Source organism: Somniosus microcephalus, chromosome 10 (assembly GCF_052327205.1).
Source record: "Somniosus microcephalus isolate GS21.2 chromosome 10, FLI_Smic_1.0, whole genome shotgun sequence".
NCBI lineage: Eukaryota > Metazoa > Chordata > Chondrichthyes > Squaliformes > Somniosidae > Somniosus > Somniosus microcephalus.
The window spans coordinates 211,114,083-211,137,966 of NC_140996.1; the positions used below are offsets into that span (position 1 = coordinate 211,114,083).

At 49.9% G+C, this 23,884-nt stretch overlaps 1 protein-coding gene across 1 annotated transcript in view; it reads right to left on the reverse strand.

Moving 5' to 3' along the window:
• oca2 (oculocutaneous albinism II) overlaps positions 1–23,884 on the reverse strand; it is a 707,523-nt gene that overhangs the window by 195,770 nt on the left and 487,869 nt on the right. The window contains exons 18-19 of the mRNA XM_085999552.1: positions 17,269–17,396; positions 11,911–11,970 (exon numbers count right to left, since the gene is read on the reverse strand). Of these exons, the coding sequence (XP_085855678.1) occupies positions 11,911–11,970; positions 17,269–17,396 (188 nt within the window). The remainder of the gene's footprint in view (positions 1–11,910; positions 11,971–17,268; positions 17,397–23,884) is intronic.

Here is a 23,884-nt window from a genome sequence, read left to right on the forward strand (position 1 = left end):
ATTTATGGTCGTGCGGGGGACGCAAGCTACGATTCCTGCTCCTAAATGGTGAGGCCTGAGGTGCCCACGATATTGGGCCTTGAGCGTCATTGGCATCAAGCCGTTGAGGAGCCAAGAGCCTGCCGCGGAGAGTTGAACAAAGATCGGGCCAGTGCTTGCATCCCAGCGACCCTCAGGTAAGTGAGGACTGGGTTGGGGGAAACGGTTGGAGGTCAGAGGGGTGGGAGTTTGGAGACCAGGGATAAAGATCGGAAGCCACGGGGAGATTGGAGGCCTGGTCGAGGGGAGTGTCAGCGATCGGGGGCGAGGGAAAGGTCTTTGAGAACATAAGAATATAATAGGAGCAGGAGTAGGGCATTCGGCCCTTCGAGCCTGCTCTACCATTCAATAAGATCATGGCTGATCTTTTACCTCAACTCCACCTTCCTGCTCTATCCCCGTATCCCTTGATTCCTTTAGTATCCAAAAATCTATCGATCTCTGTCTTGAATATACTCAACGACTGAGCATCCCCAGCCCTTTGGGGTAGAGAATTCCAAAGATTCACAGCCCTCTGAGTGAAGAAATTTCTCCACATCTCAGTCCTAAATTATCCTGAGACTGTGGCCCCTGGTTCTAGGCTCCCCAGCCAGGGGAAACATCCTCCCTGCATCTACCCTGTCAATCCCCTGTAAGAATTTTGTATGTTTCAATGAGATCACCTCTCATTCTTCTAAACTCTAGAGAATATAGGCCTAGTCTACTCAATCTCTCCTCATAGGGCAATCCTGCCTGGAATCTCCAGGAATTAAAGGTTAATCTCCAGGACGCTGCTGCAAGCAACCCAGGAGAAAAAAAATCACTGGGCCAATAAAAAAATAACGGGATGTGTTCGTCATTTTCTTTACAGATTTGCTTGTTAGTTATAAAATTATTTGGAGATGGTGGGGAAAAAAGTGCTGTTTAACTGGGTGAGGCGTTGGGAGGCGGGAAGTCATGTGATGAAACCTCCTGGAACACGTCCAACCAGAGTTGGCGACACTGCCATGCATAGGGTGGTCAACGTTCCAGGATTGCCCTGGAGTCTCCGGGAACTGAAGATTAATCTCCAGGAAACTGCTGCCAGCAAAACCCGGGAAAAAATCGTAAGGGTGTTAAAAAAATGTGGGTTTTTTTACATTTTCTTTGCACATTTCTGTTTCTTAGTTATAAAAATATTGGAGATGGTGAAAAAAAGACTGTTTGCCTGACAGTCAAGAATCATCCAATCCGGTAATGAAGAGTGTTTTCACTTTCCAATTAAGGGTTAAGTTACGAAGAGAGATTACACAAATTAGGGTGGTGTTCCCTAGAATTTAGAAGGTTAAGGGGTGATTTGATCAAAGTTTTCAAGATATTAAGGGGAACAGAATAGGATAGATAGAGAGAAACTATTTGCACTGGCTGGTGATTCTAGGACGAGGGGGCAGTCTAAAAATGAGAGCCAGACTTTTCAGGAGTGAAATTAGGAAACACTTCTACACACAAAGGGTGGTAGAAGTTTGGAACACTCTTCCGCAAACGGCAATTGGTGCTAGATCAATTGTTAATTTTAAATCGGAGATTGGTAGCTTTCTGTTAACCAAAGGTATTAAGGGATATGGAGCAAAGGCGGGTATATGGAGTTAGGTCGCAGATCAGCCATGATCTCACTGAATGGCGGAGCAGGCTCGAGGGGCTGAATGGCCCACTCCTGTTCCTCTGTTCCTAATTGGGAAGGCAGTGCGGGGCGCCGCGAGGATGGGCGACCAATGGCGGGAGCGTAGGGGCGGGGCAGCTGGAGGTCATGTGATGAAATCTCCAGGAATTCCGTCCAACCAGAGTTGGAAAGCCCAGCCACGCAGGCCTAGGGTTAAAATTATAGCTAAGGTTGTAGTCGAAGCTTGATCTGCATATTTAAAAACTCCCGACGGGTATCCCCCCCAGCTCCGATCGGTAGGTTAAAATTACATCCCACGGGAAGGCGGCGGATCGGGGAGGGATGGGTGCAAGTCGCAGCCCCGACTTTAAATGCTAGGCGGGCAGGGCGGAAATCGAGCCTTTAATTTCTCCACCCGCGCACCATTTCCCACCGGCTAACAGATGCTCTCAATCAAAGGCATTGACGATGCCAGGAGCGCTCCTAAAATATATTAATTAGCCTGACCCCGGCTGACCACAATTAACTTTGACCAGCCACGCGGCAAGCTGGCAAGAAGGCTTTTAATGTGTAAAGACAAAAACGTTATTAAACCAAAAGTGGCAGGAAGTTTAACGATTACATTTTGCAGACTCCCTGCTGTAGATCGCACTACTTGTGACTCGGCCCCCTTCACCGCTGTATCAAGGCACCAATTATTGCCCCGAACCTGTTTACTGATGTTCGTGTACAAGCCGGGGTACGCAGAGATCACCGAACCTGTGAAACTGACCTGAAATTAACAAGTAGGTTCAAAAGGAAAGTGCACATTTAAATTGTGTTAATTTATGACAGACCTGTAGCATTACTGTTGTAATTTGCCATCTGGCTAGCTGCTTCATCCAAGCGTTGATGTGTCAAAAGATTTGTGCAGGTGCCAGAAACTACCAGCGGAGCAGACGGAGCAGATTTGTCCACCCTACAAATCGTGCAGTTACTGAAACTGACAAAACGGTTGTGTAAAGAGGACCTCCCATTGTGCTTTACAGCCAATGGGGTTACTTTCTGAAGTGTGGTCACTGTTGTAATGTAGATCACGCGGCAGCCGAGGTCCCACAAACAGCAATGAGGTAATGACCAGATCATCGCTTTTGGTGATGCTGTTTGAGGGATCATTGTCGGCCAGGACACCGGGAAGAACAGCACTTCTTGGAAATAGTGCCATGGGATCGTTTACGTCCACCTCAGAGGGCAGACGGGGCCTCGGTTTAACGGCTCATCCGAAAGACGGCACCTCCCACTGAGCAGCACTCCCTCAGCACTGCGCTGGAGTGTCAGCCCAGATTTTCTGCGTAAGTGGAGTGGGGCTTGAACCCACAACCTTCTGACTCCTACAATCATAGAATTATACAGCGCAGAAGGAGACCATTCGGCCCATCGTGCCTGTGCTGGCTCTTTGAAAGAGCTATCCAATTAGTCCCAATCTCCAGCTCTTTCCCCGGAGCCCAGCAAATTTTTCATTTTCAACTATTTATCTAATTTCCTTTTGAAAGCGCATTCCAGATCATAACTCGCCACATGAAAGTTTCTTTCCTTATGTTGCCTCTGGTTCTTTTTCCAATTACCTTAAAACTGCGTCCTTTGGATACTGACCTTTCTGCCACTAGAAACAGTCTCTCCTTATTTACTCTATTCAAACCCTTCATGATTTTGAACACCTCGATCAAATCTCCTCTTAACCACTGCTCTAGGGAGACCAGCCTTCTCAACTTGTCCTGCAACCTTCAAAGACTTGTGTATGTACACATAGAAACATAGAAGATAGGAGCAGGAGTAGGCCATTCGGCCCCTCGAGCCTGCTCCACCATTCAATGAGATCATGGCTGATCATCCAAATTCAGTACCCTGTCCCTGCCTTCTCCCCATATCCCTTGATCCCAGGTTTCTCTATTCCTGCACCCCATTTAAAATTGTACCATTTGGTTAATCTTGCCTCTCCTCATTCTCCCTACTAAAATGCATCACTTCACACTTCTGTGCATTAAATTTCATCTACCATGTTTCTGCCCATTTCACCAGTCTGTCTATGTCCTCCTGAAGTCTGCTACTATTCTCCTCCTCACTGTTTACTACATTTCTGAGTTTCACTCCACAGATAATGAAGCAGTCCATACCTGTATGCAACAAGACCTAGACGACGTTCAGGCTTGGGCTGATAAGTGGCAGGTAACATTCACGCCACAGAAGTGCCAGGCAATGACTATCTCCAACAAGCGAGAGTCTAGCCACCTCCCCTTGACATTCAATGGCATTACCATCACAGAATCCCCCACCATTGACATCCTGGGGGGTCACCATTAACCAGAAACTTAACTGGACCAGCCGCATAAATACTGTGGCAACAAGAGCAGGTCAGAGGCTAGATATTCTGCGGCAAGTGTCTCACCTCCTGACTCCCCAAAGCCTTTCCACCATCTACAAGGCACAAGTAAGGAGTGTGATGGAATACTCTCCATTTGCCTGGATGAGTGCAGCTCCAACAACACTCAAGAAGCTCAACACCATCCAGGACAAAGCAGCCCGCTTGTTGGCACCCCCTCTACCACCTTAAACATTCACTCCCTCCACCACCGGCGTACCGTGGCTGCAGTGTGTACCATCTACAAGATGCACTGCAGCAACTCACCAAGGCTTCTTCAGCAGCACCTCCCAAACCCGCGACCTCTTCCACCTAGAAGGACAAGGGCAGCAGGCGCATGGGAACACCTCCAAGTCACACACCATCCTGACTTAGAAGTATATCGCCAATCCTTCATCGTCGTTGGGTCAAAATCCTGGAACTCCCTACCTAACAGCACCGTGGGAGTACCTTCACCACACGGACTGCAGCGGTTCAAGAAGTCGGCTCACCACCACTTTGTCAAGGGCAACTAGGGATGATCCCTTAAATGCTGGCATTGCCAGTGACGCCCTAATCGCATAAACATTTTTTTTTTTTAAATGTCATCTGCAAACTTTGAAATTATGCCCAGTATACCCAAATTCAGGTCATTAATATATATCAAAAAGAGCAGTGGTGCTAATACCGACCCCTGGGAGACACCACTGCATACGTCCCTCCTGACGGAAAAACAACCGTTCATCGCTATTCTCTGCTTTCTGTCCCTTAACCAATTTTGTATCCATGCCGCCACTGTCCCTTTAATCCTATGGGCTTCAATTTTGCTAACAAGTCTATTATGTGGTACTTTATCAAACGCCTTTTGAAAGTCCATATACACAACATCAACCGCATTACCCTCATCAACGCTCTCCGTTACTTCATCAACTTAATCAAGGTAGTCAAACGCAATTTGTCTTTAATAAATCTATGCTGGCTTTCATTTATTAATCCATATTTTCCCAAGTGAATATTAATTTTGCCCCGTATTATTGTTTCCCTACCACCAATGTTGAGCTGACTGGCCTGTAGTTACCCGGTTTACCCCTCTCCCCTTCTTTGAACAGGAGTGTAATATTTGCAGTCCCCCAGTCCTCCGGCACCACTCCCATATCCAAGGAGGATTGGAAGATTGTGGCCAGAGCCGCCGCAATTTCCATCCTTACTTCCCTCAGCAACCTAGGATGTATCCCATCTGGACCGAGTGACTTTTCTACTTTGAGCGCTGCCAACCTTTTAAGTATCTCCTCTTAATCTATTTTTATCCTATCCAATATCTCTACTATCTCTTCCTATATGGTGAATTGGCTATATCCTCTTGTTTTGTGAAGACAGACGCCAAGTATTCATTTAGTACCTCAGCCATGCCCTTTACCTCCACAAGGTCTCATTTTTGGTCTCTAATCAACCCCTCACTTCCTTTGACTACCCTTTTACTATCTATGGGCTGGATTTTCTCAATGGAGATGTGTTGGAGGTGGGACTGCTGCCTGCCTGGTTTCAGTCCTGCCTCCATCAGCCTCTGGCCAACCAGTGGGATCTTCCTCTGATTGACCTTGTTAAGCCCGCCCGATGGGCTCCGCAGGCCAAATAGGGGGAAGTCAGTGACAGAGCACATCAATGTATGACATTGTTGAGGCTGCCGCGGAACACGAATGGAGGCCGAACCAATCTGAGGAACACATGGCTTTTATTACATTCTCTTGAGAGATGGCTGCCCCAGCTCCTCTCTCTGCTAAACCCGAAAACAGAATGAGGGCGACACCCGCGCTTTTGAGTACACACTGAGGGTGACGCCCGCTCCTTTGTCATGCCTTAAAGGCAGCATGCTTCTTAAAGGCAAGGTGCCCGATTTATTGTCCACGGACGGAAAAGTGGATTGCGCCCGTTTAGGTGGCGATCCGCCACACAGCTCCCCCCAGAATCCGCTTAGGAGGTGTGGACGAGACGGTGCGGCGGTCTGATGGGCCGGCCGGAGCGGGTCTTGTAGGACGCCGGTGGACGTGGAACGGCCGGGCGTGGAGCAGCCGGGTGTACTGGCTTGAGGGCAGGTCGGCCGCATGGCGGTGGACGAGCTACTGGGACCTGCTCACCGGGCTCCGAGTGTGCTGGCTTGAGTCGGTCAACCGACACTTTTTCAGTCCTGTCGCCCACTTGTAGGTCAAAAAATTTGTCCCCAGCCTGTAGCACTTTGTAGGGCCCGTCGTACGGGGGTTGAAGGGGTCCGCGGTGGGCATCGTGCCGGACGAAAACGAACCGTGCCTGGTGCAGGCTTAGCGGGACGTGTGAGGTGGATTCGCCGTGCCGGGCAATGGGCACCGGGGCGAACTGTAGCGCCGGTGAGGCGAAGTCGTGGCGTTGCTGGTCGGCTGACCAGGGTGTCGTGGCGGTGGGCAGGAACTCGCCGGGTACGCGCAGCGGCTGGCCGTACACGAGCTCTGCTGCCGATGCGTGGAGGTCTTCTTTAACCGCGGAGCGCAGGCCGAGGAGGACCCACGGGAGTCGGTCGGTCCAGGCGCCGTCCTGGAGGCTGGCTCGAAGAGATGCCTTCAAGGATCTGTGGAACCGCTCACACAGTCCGTTGGCTTGGGGGTGGTACGCTGTGGTGCGGTGAATGGTCACCCCGAGATTGCGTGCGATGGTGGTCCAGAGTTCAGAGGTAAATTGCGGACCTCTGTCTGACGTCATGTTGGAGGGGACGCCGAACCGTGCGACCCAGGTGCTGACGAAGGCTCTGGCGATGTCGGCGGTGGTGGTAGAGGTCAGTGGAATTGCCTCGGGCCAGCGCGTGGTGCGGTCGACGATCATCAGCAAGTGCGTGTGGCCTTGCGACGATGTCCACGTGGATGTGGTCGAATCTACGTGAAGGGACGGTGAACTCCTCGAGGGGTGCTTTCGTGTGTTGCTGCACCTTGGCCCGTTGGCAGGCTCGGCAGGAGTTGGCCCAAGTACGCACATCCTTGCGAAGGCCGCGCCAGACAAAGCGGTTGGCTACCAATTTGATGGATGCACGGGCGCCGGAGTGGGAGAGGTTGTGGAGAATCTCGAATACCCGGCGGCGCCAGGACGCTGGGACGACGGGCCGAGGTTGAGATAGGGATATGTCGCACTTGACCGTGACTGCGGTCGGGCCGCAGGCGACGTCGGCCAGGCGTAGCCCTGGTAGGTTGGTAGGTGCGGAGAGCAGATCAGAGTCCGTGAGCTGGTCTGCTGCGAGTTGAGCGTAGTCGACTGCCAGGTGTGCGGCGTGGATGGCGGGGCGGGAGAGGCAGTCGGCTACCACGTTGTCTCGGCCAGAGATGTGTTGAATGTCCGTGGTGAACTCGGACACTGCCGCGAGCTGGCGCTGCTGCCTGGCGGACCAGGGGTCGGTTGTCTTTGCCATTGCGAATGTCAGGGGTTTGTGGTCGACAAACGCAGTGAAGGGGTGGCCCTCCAGCAAAAACCGAAAATGGCGGACCGCCAGGTACAGCGCGAGGAGCTCGCGGTCGAAAGTGCTGTACTTGACCTCCGGGGGGCGTAGTTGGCGGCTGAAGAAGGCAAGTGGTTGCCAGGCGCCGTCGACCCACTGCTCGTACACGGCGCCGACCGCGTGGTCGGAGGCGTCCGTGGTGAGCGCTACTCTGGCATTGGGCCGTGGGTGCGCGAGCAGGGTGGCGTCGGCGAGCGCGGTCTTGGTGGAGTTGAAGGCGGCTGATACGTCTGCCGTCCATTCGACCGCCATCTTGCCGCTCCTGCCCCGGAGGGCTTCATACAGGGGCCTCATGAGGGACGCCGCTTTGGGGATGAAGCGGTTGTAGAAATTCACCATCCCGAGGAACTCCTGGAGTCCTTTGATGGTGGTGGGGCGGGGAAATTGCTGGACGGCCTGCACCTTTGTGGGCAGGGGAATGGCCCCAGCATGGGTGATGTGGTGGCCGAGGAAGTCGATCTTGTCCAGGCTGAACTGGCACTTGGCTGGGCTAAGGATGAGCCCGTGGTCGCTGAGGCGCCCGAACAGGATGCGAAGGTGTTCGAGGTGTTCCTGCTTGGAGGAACTGGCTACCAGGATGTCGTCCAGGTAGACGAACAGGAACTTCAGGTCCCAAAGGACCGAGTCCATGAGCCGTTGGAATGCCTGGGCCGCATTTTTGAGGCCGAAGGGCATCCGCAGGAACTCGAAAAGCCCGAAGGGGGTGATTACGGCCGTCTTGGGGACGTCCGCGGGGTGGACGGGGACTTGGTGGTAGCCGCGCACCAGGTCGACTTTGGAAAAGACTGAGCGGCCGGCCAGTCTAGCCGAGAAGTCCTGAACGTGCGGCACGGGGTACCGATCAGGGGTGGTGGCATCGTTGAGGCGGCGGTAATCTCCGCAGGGGTGCCAACCCCCGCCTGGTTTGGGGGCGATGTGGAGTGGGGAGGCCCAGGGACTGTTGGAGCGGCGGATGATGCCGAGCTGTTCCATAGTGGCAAACTCGGTCCGCGCGATCTCCAGTTTGGCCGGGTCCAGCCTGCGGGCGTGGGCGTACACTGGGGGGCCTGTGGTGGGGATGAAGTGTTCCACCCCGTGTTTGGCGACCTCCGCGGAGAAGGTCGGGTTGGTGAGGGCCGGGAATTCGGCCAGGAGTGCCGAGTAGTCATCCGTGGCCCGGGCGTGGCACTATGACGCCATGTCGGCGGGTTGACGGGGGGCCATGGCGCCCAGGATGGGGGACATGGTGTTCATGTCCACGAGGCGGTGTCGAGGGATGTCTACCAGTAGGCCGTGGGCGCACAGGAAGTCTGCGCCGATGAGAGGGGAGAGTACCTTGGCAGTGATGAACTCCCATCGGTAACGGCGACCAGCGAGGTCGAGGGTGACTGTGCGGGTGCCGTACGTCCGGATGTCTGAGCCGTTAGCGGCAGCCAGCGCCTGTCCTCGTTCGCCCTTTTGGATGTCGAGGGCGGAGGCCGGGATGATGCTGTGCTGAGCTCCAGTGTCGCACAGGAACCGGCGGCCGGTTTTGTCATCCGTGACATACAGCAGGGAGCCCGCGTGGCCCATGGCCATCGCGGGGGCTGGTACGGGGGCGGACTTGAAGGAGCAGGGAGGTGTGCACCGTTGTGCCCTGGCGCCGAACCGTGCGTGGTAGTAACAGTAGCCCGGGTTTGTGGGGTGCGAAGGCCCCGTGGGCCCCGTGGCTGGGCCTTGTGGCTGCGTGGTGGCCGGTGAGGGGCGCGCCCAGGCTGTGGCTGCCAGGTCCGGAGCGACGTCGCGGCTGGAGTGAGCGGACAGCAGCTTGTCGGCCTCGTCGGCCAGGGCTTCTAGGTCCATGAGGCCGGACGCCACGATCGCAGGGCAGATGCTGGGAGGTAGCTGGCAGATGAACAGCGTGCGGAAGAGGGACCCGGGTGGGCTCTCGTCGGTGAGTGAGAGCATGTGGGAGAGGAGGTCTGACGGTGAGGCGTCACCGAGGCCTGGAAGGTCGAGGAGGCGGCAGTTTCGCTGGTATGTCGAGGTCATAAATTTTTTAAGGAGCGCGGCCTTAAGATGTGCATACTTGCCCTCCTCTGGTGAGTTCTGCAGCGCTATCCAGACCTTCGTGACTGTGGAGCTACCGAGTGATGCGACGAGGTAGTCATACTTCGTCCCATCTGTGGTGATGTGTCGCAGCCGGAATCGGGACTCAGCTTGGAGGAACCAGGCTTCGGGCTGGTTTTCCCAAAACTCCGGCAGTTTCACGGAAACTGCGTTCGTGTCCGCCATTGCAGTGCTCGGAATACGTTCTGAGCATCGGGGTCACCAATGTTGAGGCTGCCACGGAACACGAATGGAGGCCGAGCCGATCTGAGGAACGCATGGCTTTTATTACATTCTCTTGAGAGATGGCTGCCCCAGCTCCTCTCTCTGCTAAACCCGAAAACAGAATGAGGGCGACACCCGCGCTTTTGAGTACACACTGAGGGCGACGCCCGCTCCTTTGTCATGCCTTAAAGGCAGCATGCTTCTTAAAGGCAAGGTGCCCGATTTATTGTCCACGGACGGAAAAGTGGATTGCGCCCGTTTAGGTGGCGATCCGCCACAACATGTCATCTGTCAAGAATTTTTTAAAGAAGAAATGTCATCATTTGACAGCTCTGCGAAGCTGTCAAACACTGACATTCTGTGTAGTTTGATGAGTCCTTGTGTTCAGGACTCATAAAACCTTTCTACTTTGTAGAAATCAGATGACTGTTGGATCAGAGGATCCAACAGCCAGTCTGTGATCTCTACAATGGAGATGTCGGGACTCTGGCTCCACAGCGGTTGAAGGCTGTCGGCAGAAACAAAGGTAAGTGAACATTTTCTAACACTTTACACTCACCTCACGGACTTACTACTCCACACTTGCAGCTATCACTCACCTCTACATCGCACTTTCAGACCCCTCTGACCCCCGCAGACCTCCTACTCGGCTCCTACACCCTGGCCGGGTTCCCTGAGGTCGGGAAGCCCGCACTTCGGAACGAAAAATGGGGCTAATCCTCTTTTCTGCCTGTTAACTACCTGTTAACAAACAGTTAATAGGCTTTAATCCCTTTCCCGCCTCGAGGAGACGGGACCCGGGGCAGGACGGCTTCCCACCTCCTGGCAAGAGGGCACGGAGGTGGGTTTGCCACCCGCCCTCAAATTCTGCAACTTTCCCGGCAGTCCCGCCTCCTCGGGGCTGAGAAAATCCAGCCCTATATATGGCTATAAACGACTTCAGTGCTCCTTTTGTTGTTACCTGCTAATCTATTCTCATATACTCTCTTTGTCCCTCTTATATCCTTTCTCACTTTTCCTCTGTATTTTCTGTATTCAGCTTGGTTCTCTATTGAATTATGAACCTCACATTTATCATAAGCCTGCTTTGTCTGTTTCATTTTAATCTCTATGGGGGAAAAATTCAGTATCGCCCCGTTTGGGGCGCCATTATCGGCCGTGCGCAAAGTTTAGCGCCTGGCGCTAATTATTGCCCCCGATGGCAAACTTGGCTTTTATCGCCCCTGGAGGTGATTGGAGCGCTAAATCAGGCACTTCACACCTGTCTTAAGGCGCAAAGGCCGAGGAGCGAGGCGCTACCTCAGAGCACTGGTGAAGCAAGGAAGAGCAAATCACAATGAACCTGCAAAGTGCTGCTCAGTACTCAAAACTCCTTCACACAGCGTTGAATCTCTCCAGAAGTCTCTCTCTCTCTCAGAATGCGTGGTGCAAAAATGTCACCAACGAATAAAGGCAGGAGGCGGTCGCCTTTAAATAGCGCTCCCCCAGTCCCTTTCTGACTGCAAAACGCTCCCCTCAACCTGTCGTTGCTAGCGGCAGGCGGTAAGGCAGGGGTCGCCATTCAATATCCGGTCCGGGGCGCTACCGGGGCGTTGCGCACTCGACTGACGTCATGATCTGCCGGCGCAGGAGATTTTGGCAGTAGTGTTTAGCGCCGCCACAAAATGTCTAGTTAATTTCACGAGCGGCGCAAACATCGCCGCGCCCGGGCGCCAGTTGCTTTACGCCCCATTAGCGCCCTCTTAAGGCGCTAACGGGAGGCGCAAACAACTGAATTTTTCCCCCTATATCTTTAGTCATCCAGAGAGATCTAGCTTTGGATGCCCTTCCTTTCCCCCTCGTGGGACTCAGAGGCGAGAGTGCTACCAATTGAGCCATGGCTGACACAGTTAGCAGGAGTCCTCTCATAACTTGGGATTACTGCTGTTTCTTACCATTGTTATAATTTCATTCATGATAAATGTGATCTAAAAGCCTTAGTAACCCTGAAATAAATCAGCCTTTGGAAAGTATGGGGAAGAAACAGCAAATCGTTTCCTCAGTGCTTCTAGACAAACAGTTCCACGTTACCTTTATCAGCGTGGCTGTCTGTTCTCCAATGTAGTCAATCAATTGCAAGTTAGCCAGTGCCTAGAATAGAAATGTTACAATGAGAAGAAAATCAAGTCATACGTAGGGTCAGTGTAGGAGAAGGAGGGGGTATGATTGCTCTCTACATAGAATAGTTCAGCAAGAAACGACTCATGCATTTGGAAAATTCGTTCTGTTTCAGTTATTGCACAGCTCTGCTGGGACACAAACACAACTGTTTGCACAGTTATTCCGTTTAGAAGAACCCACCATGGCTTCATCACTGTAGCTTTAAGAGGCCTACTTTATACCTTTTTAGTTTGGTTTTATAAGCATCTGGCAGGTTGGGAGGAATTACAGGCTTCTTGGAACAGCCATTATTTCACATTTTCAGCTGACAAGCTGTGATGCTGAAACAAACCCTAATAAATGCAGTGATAAAGCAGCTCAGATTTCAGCAGTAGATTTCTTGTGGTGTTATGAGCTGCTAAAATAGAGATTTAAAACAGTTCGAATAAAATTGAAACACTTTATCTTGCCTTGCCATCCCTTTTAACCCATTCTCTCGACCTTCTATTTTCATTATATGAACATTATTTTTACTTTATTTCTAATATGCCATATTCTGATTTTTCCCATAACTTTCTTGCATAAAATGTGAATATTTTTGCTTACCTTTCTTTCCCCGCCTTCGTGGTTCTGCCATCAATTTTGGAAATTAATAGAAACATAGAAGATAGGAGCAGGAGTAGGCCATTCGGCCCCTCGAGCCTGCTCCGCCATTTAATGAGATCATGGCTGATCATCCAAATTCAGTACCCTGTCCCTGCTTTCTCCCCATATCCCTTGATCCCTTTAGCCTTAAGAAATATATCTAACCCCTTCTTGAATATATTTAATGAATTGGCCTCAACGGCCTTTTGTGGTAGAGAATTCCACAGGTTCACCACTCTCTGGGTGAAGAAATTCCTTCTCATCTCTGTCCTAAATGGCTTACCCCTTATCTTTAGACTGTGACCCCTGGTTCCAGACTCCCCGACCATCGGGAACATCCTTCCTGCATCTAGTCTGTCTAGTCCTGTTAGAATTTTATAAGTTTCAATGAGATCCCCTCTCATTTTTCTAAACACCAGCGAATATAAGCCCAATCGACCCAATCTCTCCTCATACGTCATTCCTGCCAACCCAGGTATCAGCCTGGTGAATCTTCGCTGCACTCCCTCCATGGCAAGAACATCCTTCCTCAGATAAGGCGACCAAAACTGCACACAATACTCAAGGTGTGGTCTCACCAAGGCCCTGTACAACTGCAGCAAGACATCCTTGCTCCTGTACTCGAATCCTCTCGCTATGAAGGCCAACATACCATTTGCCTTCTTAACCGCCTGCTGCACCTGCATGCTTACCTTCAGCGACTGGTGCACAAGGACACCCAGGTCTTGTTGCATTTCCCCTTCTCCCAATCTATTGTCATTCAGATAATAATCTGCCTTCCTGTTTTTGCCACCAAAGTGGATAACCTCACATTTATTCACATTATACTGCATCTGCCATGCATCTGCCCAATCACCCAACCTGTCTAAATCATACTGGAGTTTCTCGGCATCCTCCTCACAGCACACATGCCCACCCAGCTTTGTGTCGTCTGCAAACTTGGAGATATTACTCTAGTTCCCTCGTCTAGATCATTAATTTATATTGTGAATAGCTGGGATCCAAGGACCAATCCCTACGGTACCCCACTAGTCACTGCCTGCCACTCGGAAAAAGACCCGTTTATTCCAACTCTTTGCTTCCTGTCTGCCAACCAGTTCTCTATCCAAGTCAGTACCTTACCCCCAATCCCGTGTGCTTTAACTTTGCACGCTAATCTCTTATGCGGGACCTTATCGAAAGCCCTTCACAAAACAAAACGGCCCCTAGCTGGCCAAAAAACTAGTTCTAGATTCCACTTCCTCAGCGCTGAGAAGGCAAGGAGTGTAGAGACTAACATGGTCACATCACACATCCAACCAGGTGAACCTTTGACATGATGTGTATTCGTCCAACACTGGAGCACTAACTGCTGGACGAGTTATCTCCTTTCCTTTGCCAGATGCCCGATCACACTCAAATGAAGTCTTCTAGGGGTTAAATATTCTAGAAATGTTTCTTTTTTTTTAAATAAAAGTTTGGTGAAGATCAGGGTGTTACTCAATATTCCAAATAATCTGTGCTGGTACATGCTCACACTTAGCCAGAAGTGAATTGGTGATAATTCTACACAAATGGTGAGTGCATTCAGATGAGTCATAGAATCATAGAATCATAGAATGGTTACAGCACAGAAGGAGGCCATTCGGCCCGTCGAGCCTGTGCCGGCACTCTGCAACAGCACTTCAGCTAGTGCCACTCCCCCGCCCTTTCTCCATAGCCCTGCAGTTTTTTTTCCTTCAGGTACTTATCCAATTCCCTTTTGAAAGCCACGATTGAGTCTGCCTCCACCACCCTTTCAGGCAGTGCAGTCCAGATCCTAACCACTCGCTGCGTAAAAAAGTTTTTCCTCATGTCGCCTTTGGTTCTTCTGCCAATCGCCTTAAATCTGTGTCCTCTGGTTCTCGGCCCTTCCGCCAATGGGAACAGTTTGTCTGGACCCCCCTCATGATTTTTAATCTTCTGCATTCTCCATTATAACAGGGACAGAGGCTTCTCCTTCTTAGGCAGTTCCTCGGAACCGAGGATGACTTGCTTCCACACTAAAAATGAGTTCTCAGGTGACTGATGAGTCCAATGCGGGACCTACAGTCTCTGTCACAGGTGGGGCAGACGGTGGTTGAAGGGGCGGATGGGTGGGGTGCTTGAGTTGACGTGCGCTCCTTGCGCTGTTTGCGCTTGGCTTCCGCTTGCTCCTGGCGAAGAGACTCGAGGTGTTCAGCGCCTCCCCGGATGTGTCTCCTCCACTTTGCGCGGTCTTGGGCCAGGGATTCCCAGGTGTCAGTGGGGATGTTGCATTTTTTCAAGGCGGCTTTGACGGTGTCCTTGAAGCATTTCCTCTGCTCACCTGGGGCTCTCTTGCCGTGTCGGAGCTCCGAGTAGAGCGCTTGTTTTGGGAGTCTCGTATCGAGCATGCGGACGATGTGGCCCATCCATCGGAGCTGGTCGAGCGTGGTCAAAGCTTTGATGCTGGGGATGTTGGCCTGAGCGAGAAAACTGACATTGGTGCGCCTCTCCTGCCAATGGATTTGCAGGATCTTGCGGAGGCAGCGTTGGTGGTACCTCTCCAGTGCTTTGAGGTGTCTGCTGTACATGGTCCATGTCTCTGAAGCATACAGGAGGGCAGATATCACTACTGCTCTGTAGACCATGAGCCTGGTGCTGGGTTTGAGGTCCTGGTCTTCAAACACTCTCTTCCTCAGGAGACCGAAGGCTGCACTGGCACACTGAAGGCAGTGTTGGACTTCACAAAGTCTTTCGACACCGTCAACTGTGAGGGATTATGGAGTGTCCTCCTCAAATTTGGCTGCCCTCAAAAGTTTGACACCATCCTCCGCCTGCTTCACGACGACATGCAAGCCATGATCCTGACCAATGGATTCACCACAGACCCAATTCACGTACGGACCAGGGTCAAGCAAGGCTGTGTCATCGCATCAACGCTCTTCTCGATCTTCCTGGCTGCAATGCTCCATCTCACTCTCAGTAAGCTCCCCGCTGGAGTGGAGCTAATCTACAGAACAAACGGGGAAACTGTTCAACCTCCGTTGCCTCCAGTCCAGATCCAAGGTCGTCCCATCCTCTGTCATTGAATTATAGTATGCAGACGACGCTTGCATCTGCGTACACTCTGAGGTCGAATTCCAAACTATCGTCAACATCTTCACCGAAGCGTACGAGAGCCTGGGCCTTACACTAAACATCCGTAAGACAAAGGTCCTCTACCAACCTGCCCCCGCCGACACAGTACTGCTCCCCGATTATCAAAATCCATGACGAGGCCTTGGACAACGTGGACCACTTTCCATACCTCGGGAGCCTACTGTCAACAAGGGTAAATGTCGATGACAGAGGCGTATACATATGTCCACTATTATCACCAACAGTAATTTCCAGCCTAATATGTTATGTGGCTCTTAGAATAATTTATTTTATTTTAGATAGCATTTCAGTTATGACTTGTGTCATTTCCCTTTGATAATGGATAGGATAGGAGATGAGGGAAAAGCAGTTCAGCCCACATCGGATGCTATCTCCTGTGCAGCTGGAGAGGTGCACAGAACTAAATCTGAGGACTATAGTCTGAACATATATAATACACAACTAACCGGGTCATCCACTACCAGACCTGGCTTGGCACCTCAAGGAAAATCATTCGCCCTCTCTTTCATCAAATCCTCTTACTTCTCAATATTCATCTTAAAGGGTAAGAGCAACTCCAAACTCCTCTTCTCTGCCACAAACCATCTCCTCGCCTTTCATTTCTCTCTCATCCATCCTTATTTCCGATGCTGGGTGTGAGGCGCTTGTGGACTTGTTAAATCTCTGTTCAGCTGCCTCAACCTCCTGTGGCACTAATGTCTACCATGCCATTGTGTCCCCCAAGATCTGCCTCAGCCCTGACCCTAGGCACTCTGTAGCTTCTCTTCTATCTTCCCACAGCCCTTAGCTGACACATCTCCTCCATGAATCTCAATACTCACCTTTCCTGAGCTAGCTCCTGGCTACTTAACTTCCTCTCCTCAACCCAATGATTGCTGGCATTGTCAATACCTCCTCAGGTACTGTTGCATCGACCTTCAAAATTGCCATTATTTCTTCCTCCTTAAAAACTCCATCCTTAAGCCTCCACGCTGGAGATAAGATCCCTGAATACATCAGCACCTCATTTTTGTGCTCACTTCTTCCACCTCTCTGTGTTGAACTCAGACTTCTCCGCATTGAACTCCATCTGCCATAGATTTGCCCACTCACTTAGTCTGTCTTATGTCCCTTTGTAACTTCCTCCTCCCATCCACACAACTTTACCGTGCCTCCTAATGTAGCATAAAAACCCACAAAAGTAACAGTAGCCTTTGGCAGCATCAAGCATTCCCATGTCACCGCTTTAATGTGAAGTTCCCCTAAATCACCCCGACAGAGTGCTAAAACCTCTCGTCTTTATTGCACAGGTGTGATTATTCATTTCCTAATCTGTTTAGCAGTAGGTGTTTCTGAGTAATATTCCAGATTAACACCAACTGTGCCAAATCAAATGGTAGCTTGTGCTGCGAGTTGATGCCCACTGGGAGGCCCGATTGGGACAATAGTACATTTTCCTTACTACTTACAAGTGAGCTCTTCATCTTAACAATAAAAACGAGACTGATAACAAGAGTAAAATACCTCCATCAGGACAAAGAGTGCGGCAAAGAAGAGAAGCGTTGCCCATTCTACTCTGTGCAGTATTATCTCAAAGTCATGGATATCAGCCAGCACCAGAAGCCATATTGCACCCAGCATTGCAATCCAACCTATTAAAAATGCACATCTATAGTTAGTATAAAAACAACATTTTTACACTAAACATGTATCACCTACTGAAAGAGAATTACACAAATTTGGTCAAAAGTATTTCTAGGAGCTTTATTTGAAGTGACTTTTCTCACGGTTTTGGCTATCCAATCGCGTGTGATAAATATAAAACAGCAGCTCACTTTGTGCATCTGAAAGCACTGCCAAAAGCTAATGACTGATGCAAATTAAAACAATTAACGGTTTAGGATTTCCAGGTGGTGGCTTGGTTTTCTGTGCAGTCAGGACCAATTGTGGGTTTTTTTAAATTTCTGTACTAATTTCATATCACAATTATAGCTAAAAATAAGTTATGTGGAGAGGATTCGAGACACAAAAATAACAGGGGGAGGGGGAAAAGAACTTGCATTTATACAACACCTTATCAGGTCCTCAGAATGTCCCAAAGCGCTTCGCAACCAATGGATTGCTTTTAGATTACAGTCACTGTCACATTGCCAAACATAGCAGTCAATTTGAACACAGTAAAGTCCACCAAACAGAGAGCAAGTTGAATGGCCAGGAAATCTGTTTTTTTTTGTGGTGTTGGTTGAGGAAGGAATGTTAACCAGGCGCACTCTCTACTGTTCATTGAATCATGCCGTTGGATCTTTAACCACCTCCTGAACAGGCAGACGGAGCCTCAGTTTAACACCTCACCTGAAAAACAGCACCTCTGACATTGCAGCCGCCCCCCCACCCCCCCCCCACCCCTTCAGCACTACATAAGAACATAAAAAATGAGCAAGAGTAGGCCATACGGCCCCTCGAGCCTGCTCCGCCATTCAATAAGATCATGGCTGATCATCGACCTCAACTCCACTTTCCGCCCGATCTCCGTATCCCTTGATTCCCCTAGAGTCCAAGGGAGAAAAATTTGGTTGTGTTGTGCCTCCCGTTAGTGCCCTAAGAGGACGGTAATGGGGCGCAAAGCAACTAACGCCCGGGCACGGCGATGTTTGCGCCGCTCGCGAAATTGACCAGATATTTAGCGGCAGTACTAAACACTACCGCCATAATCTCCCGCGCCCGCAGATCGCGACGTCAGTTGAGTGTGCAATGCCCTGGTAGCGCCCCGGACCGGATATTGAGTGGTGCCCCCTGCGTTACCGCCTGCCACTAGCAACGACAGGTTGAGCGGAGCGTTTTGCAGTCGGGAAGGGACTGGGGGAGCGCTATTTAAAGACGACCGCTTCCTGCCTTTTTTTGTCAGCGACATTTTTGCACCACACATTCTGAGAGAGAGAGAGAGAGACTTCTGGAGAGATTCAACACTGTGTGAAGGAGTTTGGGGTACTGAGCAGCACTTTGCAGGTTCATTTTAATTTGACCTTCCTTGCATCGATTTAGAAGAGACTATGGGGGCTGCACTCTGAGCTCTTTCCCTGGGCCTCTCCATTGTTCTTTCCAGCAGATTTGATGTACAGGTCTCTCCAGGCCGAGATTCAAGGCTGCAATGAGCAGGGTGTGGATGGAGAACAAGATCAACCCTCCCCTTTAAGAACTGGCCAGCGCCAGTGTGTCTGTGTTCTATCGCTGACTAACATCACATGAGCTTCGCCAGCGCTCTGAGGTAGCGCCTTGCTCCTCGGCATTAGCGCCTTAAGAGAGGTGTGTAGCGCCTGATTTAGCGCTCCAATCACCTCCAGGGGCGATAGATGCCAAGTTTGCAGTCAGAGGCGATAATTAACACCAGGCGCTAAACTTTGCACCCGGCCGATAATTGTGCCCCAAGCAGGGCGATACCGAACATCTCCCCCCAAAAATCTATCTATCTCAGCCTTGAATGTACTCAGACTCAGTATTCACAGCCCTCTGGGGTACAGAATTCCAAAGATTCACAACCCTCTGAGTGAAGAAATTCCTCCCCATCTCATTCTTAAATGGCCTACCTCTTATCCTGAGACTATGCCCCCTAGTTCTACTCACCAGCCAGGGGAAAACAACCTCTCAGCATCTACCCTGTCAATCCCTCTCAGAATCTTGTATGTTTCAATGAGATCATTCTTCGAAACTCCAGAGAGTATAGGCCCATTCTACACAATCTCTCATCATAGGACAGCCCTCTCATCCCAAGAATCAATCTAGTGAACCTTTGTTGCACCGCCTCTAAGGCAAGTATATCCTTTCTTAGATAAGGAGACCAAAACTGTGCACAGTACTCCAGGTGTGGTCTCACCAAAGCCCTGTACAATTGTAGCAAGACTTCCTTACTCTTATACTCCAACCCCCTTGCAATAAAGGCCAACAGGCCATTTGCCTTCCTTATTGCTTGCTGTACCTGCATGCTAGCTTTCTGTGTTTCTTGCACGAGGACACCCAAAGTGTCAGCTTAAATTATGGGGGAGGTTAACTCTTAACTGCCCTCTGAAGTGGTCTAACAATCCGCTCAGTTGTATCAAACCAATGGAAGAAAGCCCATCAGCAGCTTCTCAAGCCAACTGGAGATGGGCAATGAATGCTGGACATCCCGAGAATGATTTGTTTTTGAAACTTTATTTTTTTTAAAGTTTTAATCGTTTAACACAAATACAATCTTCTGTAGGGTTGTTTGAACTGCATAAAGAATTACCTGTATTCATGCAGCTCTATCACATCTCTCAGAAAGGTCTCAAAGTATTTCACTTTACTGTCCTTTGAAATACAGCGACTGTTGTTATGTGGGGAAATGCAACAGCCATTTTACACACAGCGAGATACCACGAACAGAAATGAGATGAGTTGATTTATATTTGGTGGTATTAGCTCAGGGAGGAGTGTTGGGCAGGATATTGGAAGAATTATTATTCAAATAGCGTTGTGAAATCTTGAACATCCACCTGAACCACCAGAGAAGAGCTAGGCCGGGCCTCAACTTAATAACTTAGGCCTAGAAATTCTATAGAGCTTCTCCAGGCCTCTCGCCATTTCAGAGGGCAGGTAAGAATCAACCTCCCCCATTTCTCTGGGGGGTTCCACCAGTCTCTCGCCCGAAGGTATGGGAGCAGATTGGAAGAAGCTCTGCAGGATTTCCAGCCTTTAGTTCCTTAAAATGACGTACTCAGTCCTTGGAGTGGGTTTGAACACTTGGCTCGTTGTTTACTGTCCACATTTGCGATTACCCCGTTGACTTCATCCCTCTCGTATCTTATTTCCTCACAGCTCAGCATCCAATTCCCCCTAACCCTGAAAAGTGTTTTAAACCATTGAGTAAATACAGTTTTGTTTTGAGATCTGTTTTTAAAGTTACTTTGTTTCAGAGTCATAGCACCTGAGCGTGACCGCCATTTACATTGCACAGAAATTCATATTATCACTTTGTTAAAAGGGTACTTATGCTCTTAGATGCTGAGAGGTTGTTTCCCCTGGCTGGAGTGTGTAGAACTCGGGGGCATAGTCTCAGGATAAGGGGTAGGCCATTTAAGACTGAGATGAGGAGGAATTTCTTCACTCAGAGGGTTGCGAATCTTTGAAATTCTCTGCCCCAGAGGGCTGTGAATGCTGAGTGAGTATATTCAAGGCTGAGATCGATAGATTTTTGGACTCTAGGGGAATCAAGGGATATGGGGATAGTGCGGGAAGGTGGAGTTGAGGTCGATGATATAGCAAGAGGGTTCGAGTACAGGAACAAGGATGTCTTGCTACAGTTGTACAGGGCCTTGGTGAGACCGCACCTTGAGTATTGTGTGCAGTTTTGGTCGCCTTACCTGTGGAAGGACGTTCTTGCCATGGAAGGAGTGCAGCGAAGATTCACCAGGCTGATACCTGGGATGGCAGGAATGACGTATGAGGAGAGATTGTGTTGATTGGGCTTATACCCACTGGAGTTTAGAAGATTGAGAGGGGATCTCATTGAAACTTATAAAATTCTGTCAGGCCTGGACAGACTAGATGCAGGAAGGATGTTTATGATGGCCGGGGAGTTCAGAACCAGGGGTCATAGTCTAAGGATAAGGGGTAGGCCATTTAGGACTGAAACGAGGAGGAATTTCTTCACCCAGAGAGTGGTGAACCTGTGGAATTCTCTACCACAGAGGGCGGTGGAGGCCAATTCATTAAATATATTCAAGAAAGAGTTGGATATATTTCTTGAGGCTAAAGGGATCAAGGGATATGGGGAGAAGGCAGGGACAGGGTACTGAATTTGGATGATCAGCCATGATCTCATTGAATGGCGGAGCAGGCTCGAGGGGCCGAATGGCCTACTCCTGCTCCTATCTTCTATGTTTCTATGTTTCTATGATCTTATTGAATGGCGGAGCAGGCTCGAGGGGCCGTATGGCCTACTCCCGCTCCTATCTTCTATGTTTCTATGATCTTATTGAATGGCGGAGCAGGCTCGAGGGGCCGTATGGCCTACTCCCGCTCCTATCTTCTATGTTTCTGTGTTTCTATGATCTTACTGAATGGCGGAGCAGGCTCGAGGGGCCGTATGGCCTACTCCTACTCTTATTTCTTATGTTCTTAATAACTTTCTCCTGCGCATTTAATGGGCAAATCCAGCAAGTTCCTAAAAATAACGGGAAGGCTAACAGCGAGATGCTGTATATGCAAAGCAAAAAGTGAAGCGGCATAAATCGACCAGCAAGTTCTGGAGATTCTCAACGCATAGCGTGTCTCTTCTTCCCCTGAACTTGCTGGCCGATTTGCCCGCAAGCCATTATTTTTCCAGCAAGATTTGGCCCATTGTCGTCGTGCACTAGACCGTTCCTTTTGCTTCCTACACCTGCAGTCATTCAGCCCGATAGGACTGCATTGTTAGTCCCCCCTCTTATTATGCGGCTTTTTTTTTTGGGACTGAATCTGGGTTCTCAGAGGTTATTTTATCCTTTATTTGTGCTTGTTTTCTCTCCAATTAGCTTCTGCCAAGACACCCTGCTAATGGGGTGAGCAGGCAATCTGCTCCAAGGCCTCTGCAATATTAATCCATCTGTCAGAGGTAGAATAAGAAGATCCAAAAAGAATAGAGCCAGAGAAAGTGAAATAAAAACTAGAATTGGACAAAGAGAGATGATGCAAAGTAAAAGGACATTTTTTAAAGATGGGCTTAAAAGGATGAATCTTTTTTGTCATTTTACAATTACACTATTTGCTTCCTGATTTAATCAAAATCAGACAGTGTGACAGTGAATGGAAGTAGACACAGGCATGAATAAGCAATAATGGGGAGATAGGTGTAAGGCAGTAATTTTATGGAGATGGACAAATGGCATAAAGCTGAGAATCTGAAGCTTATGCAGTTAACTGTGACAGAATGACAAAAGACACTGACACCAACATTTCTGAGGCTGCAAAAGGCAGGAAGGCCGACTCCTTCCAGAGGGTGTGGGAAAGGAGCGGGGGAGCGGGGCAGGAATTCAGATTGGAACCTAGGTACTGTACATCAGAATTCTGCCCTGTCTGCACTGGCCCTTTATATACCTCCTCACGGGGAGGTGGGGGTGGGGGGGGCCATGAGTAATCCCTCGACCTGATCCCCAAAGGGAATTCCCCAGGAAGTCCACTCTTTACACCCTTAAAAGCCCTCAGCGAAACTCATGCCAAGTGAGAGCTGGTACGAGTCCCGCTGAGGAACTTAAGAGATGCCGGACCTTTACTAGGGAAATGTTAAGTAATTCCGGAGGGGATCAATTGCCTTCTCGAAGAGGCCTGCTTGTTCCATTGGGAGCGAGAAGATGTGAAGAACACGAGTTTCTTCGGGCTTTCACTGGGTCACCTCTCCGCCGTTGGAGCAGCGTGCCACTGCACCGATATTCTGAGCGGGCGATGCTGAAGCACCCATGCAGGCACAATGAGCTCATCTCATCGCCCTGCGAAGAACCCCGTCCCCAGGATTTGGTGAGCAGAATGGGCAGGTACAGCTCCTGCACTTGCGCTGGTGGAGCAGAGCCCCAGGACCGGGACTTTGGTTCCAAAGGACCGCGGTCAATTTACACCATCACCAGACTCTCCCAAACGTTATGTAACCTCCTAAAGAGACAAGCATAGATAGAAATCTATAAACATTTACTGGTCTCTTTGACTCTTTTCCTTCCTCCTCTCCTGAAGGCGCTGATTCATGTTGGGAGTACAGTTGCACGGGAGCATCCGTTACAGGTCAGGCTCTCTCCCATAACTTTTGTATCATGTTCAAGACGCTTTCCATAACCAAAGCTGGCGCTCTTACATGTACCACCAGTAGAACACTGGGCCACAGCACAGACGATTATCCCCAGTTGCGGCCCGTAGTGCATCACACAATCAGCTATAAGTAGGTCACCGATTAGGTGTGAATTATTGTGTGGCATGGGGTCGCTGACCAATGGAAACTTGTGTGTGTCTGGAAGGTATATAATAGAGCGTATATAGAATCACAGAATGATACAGCACAGGAGGAGGCCATTTGGCCCATTGTGTCTGTGCCAGCTCTTTGAGTTATCCAATTAGATCCACACCCCTGCACTTCCCCATAGTCCTGCAAAGTTTTCCT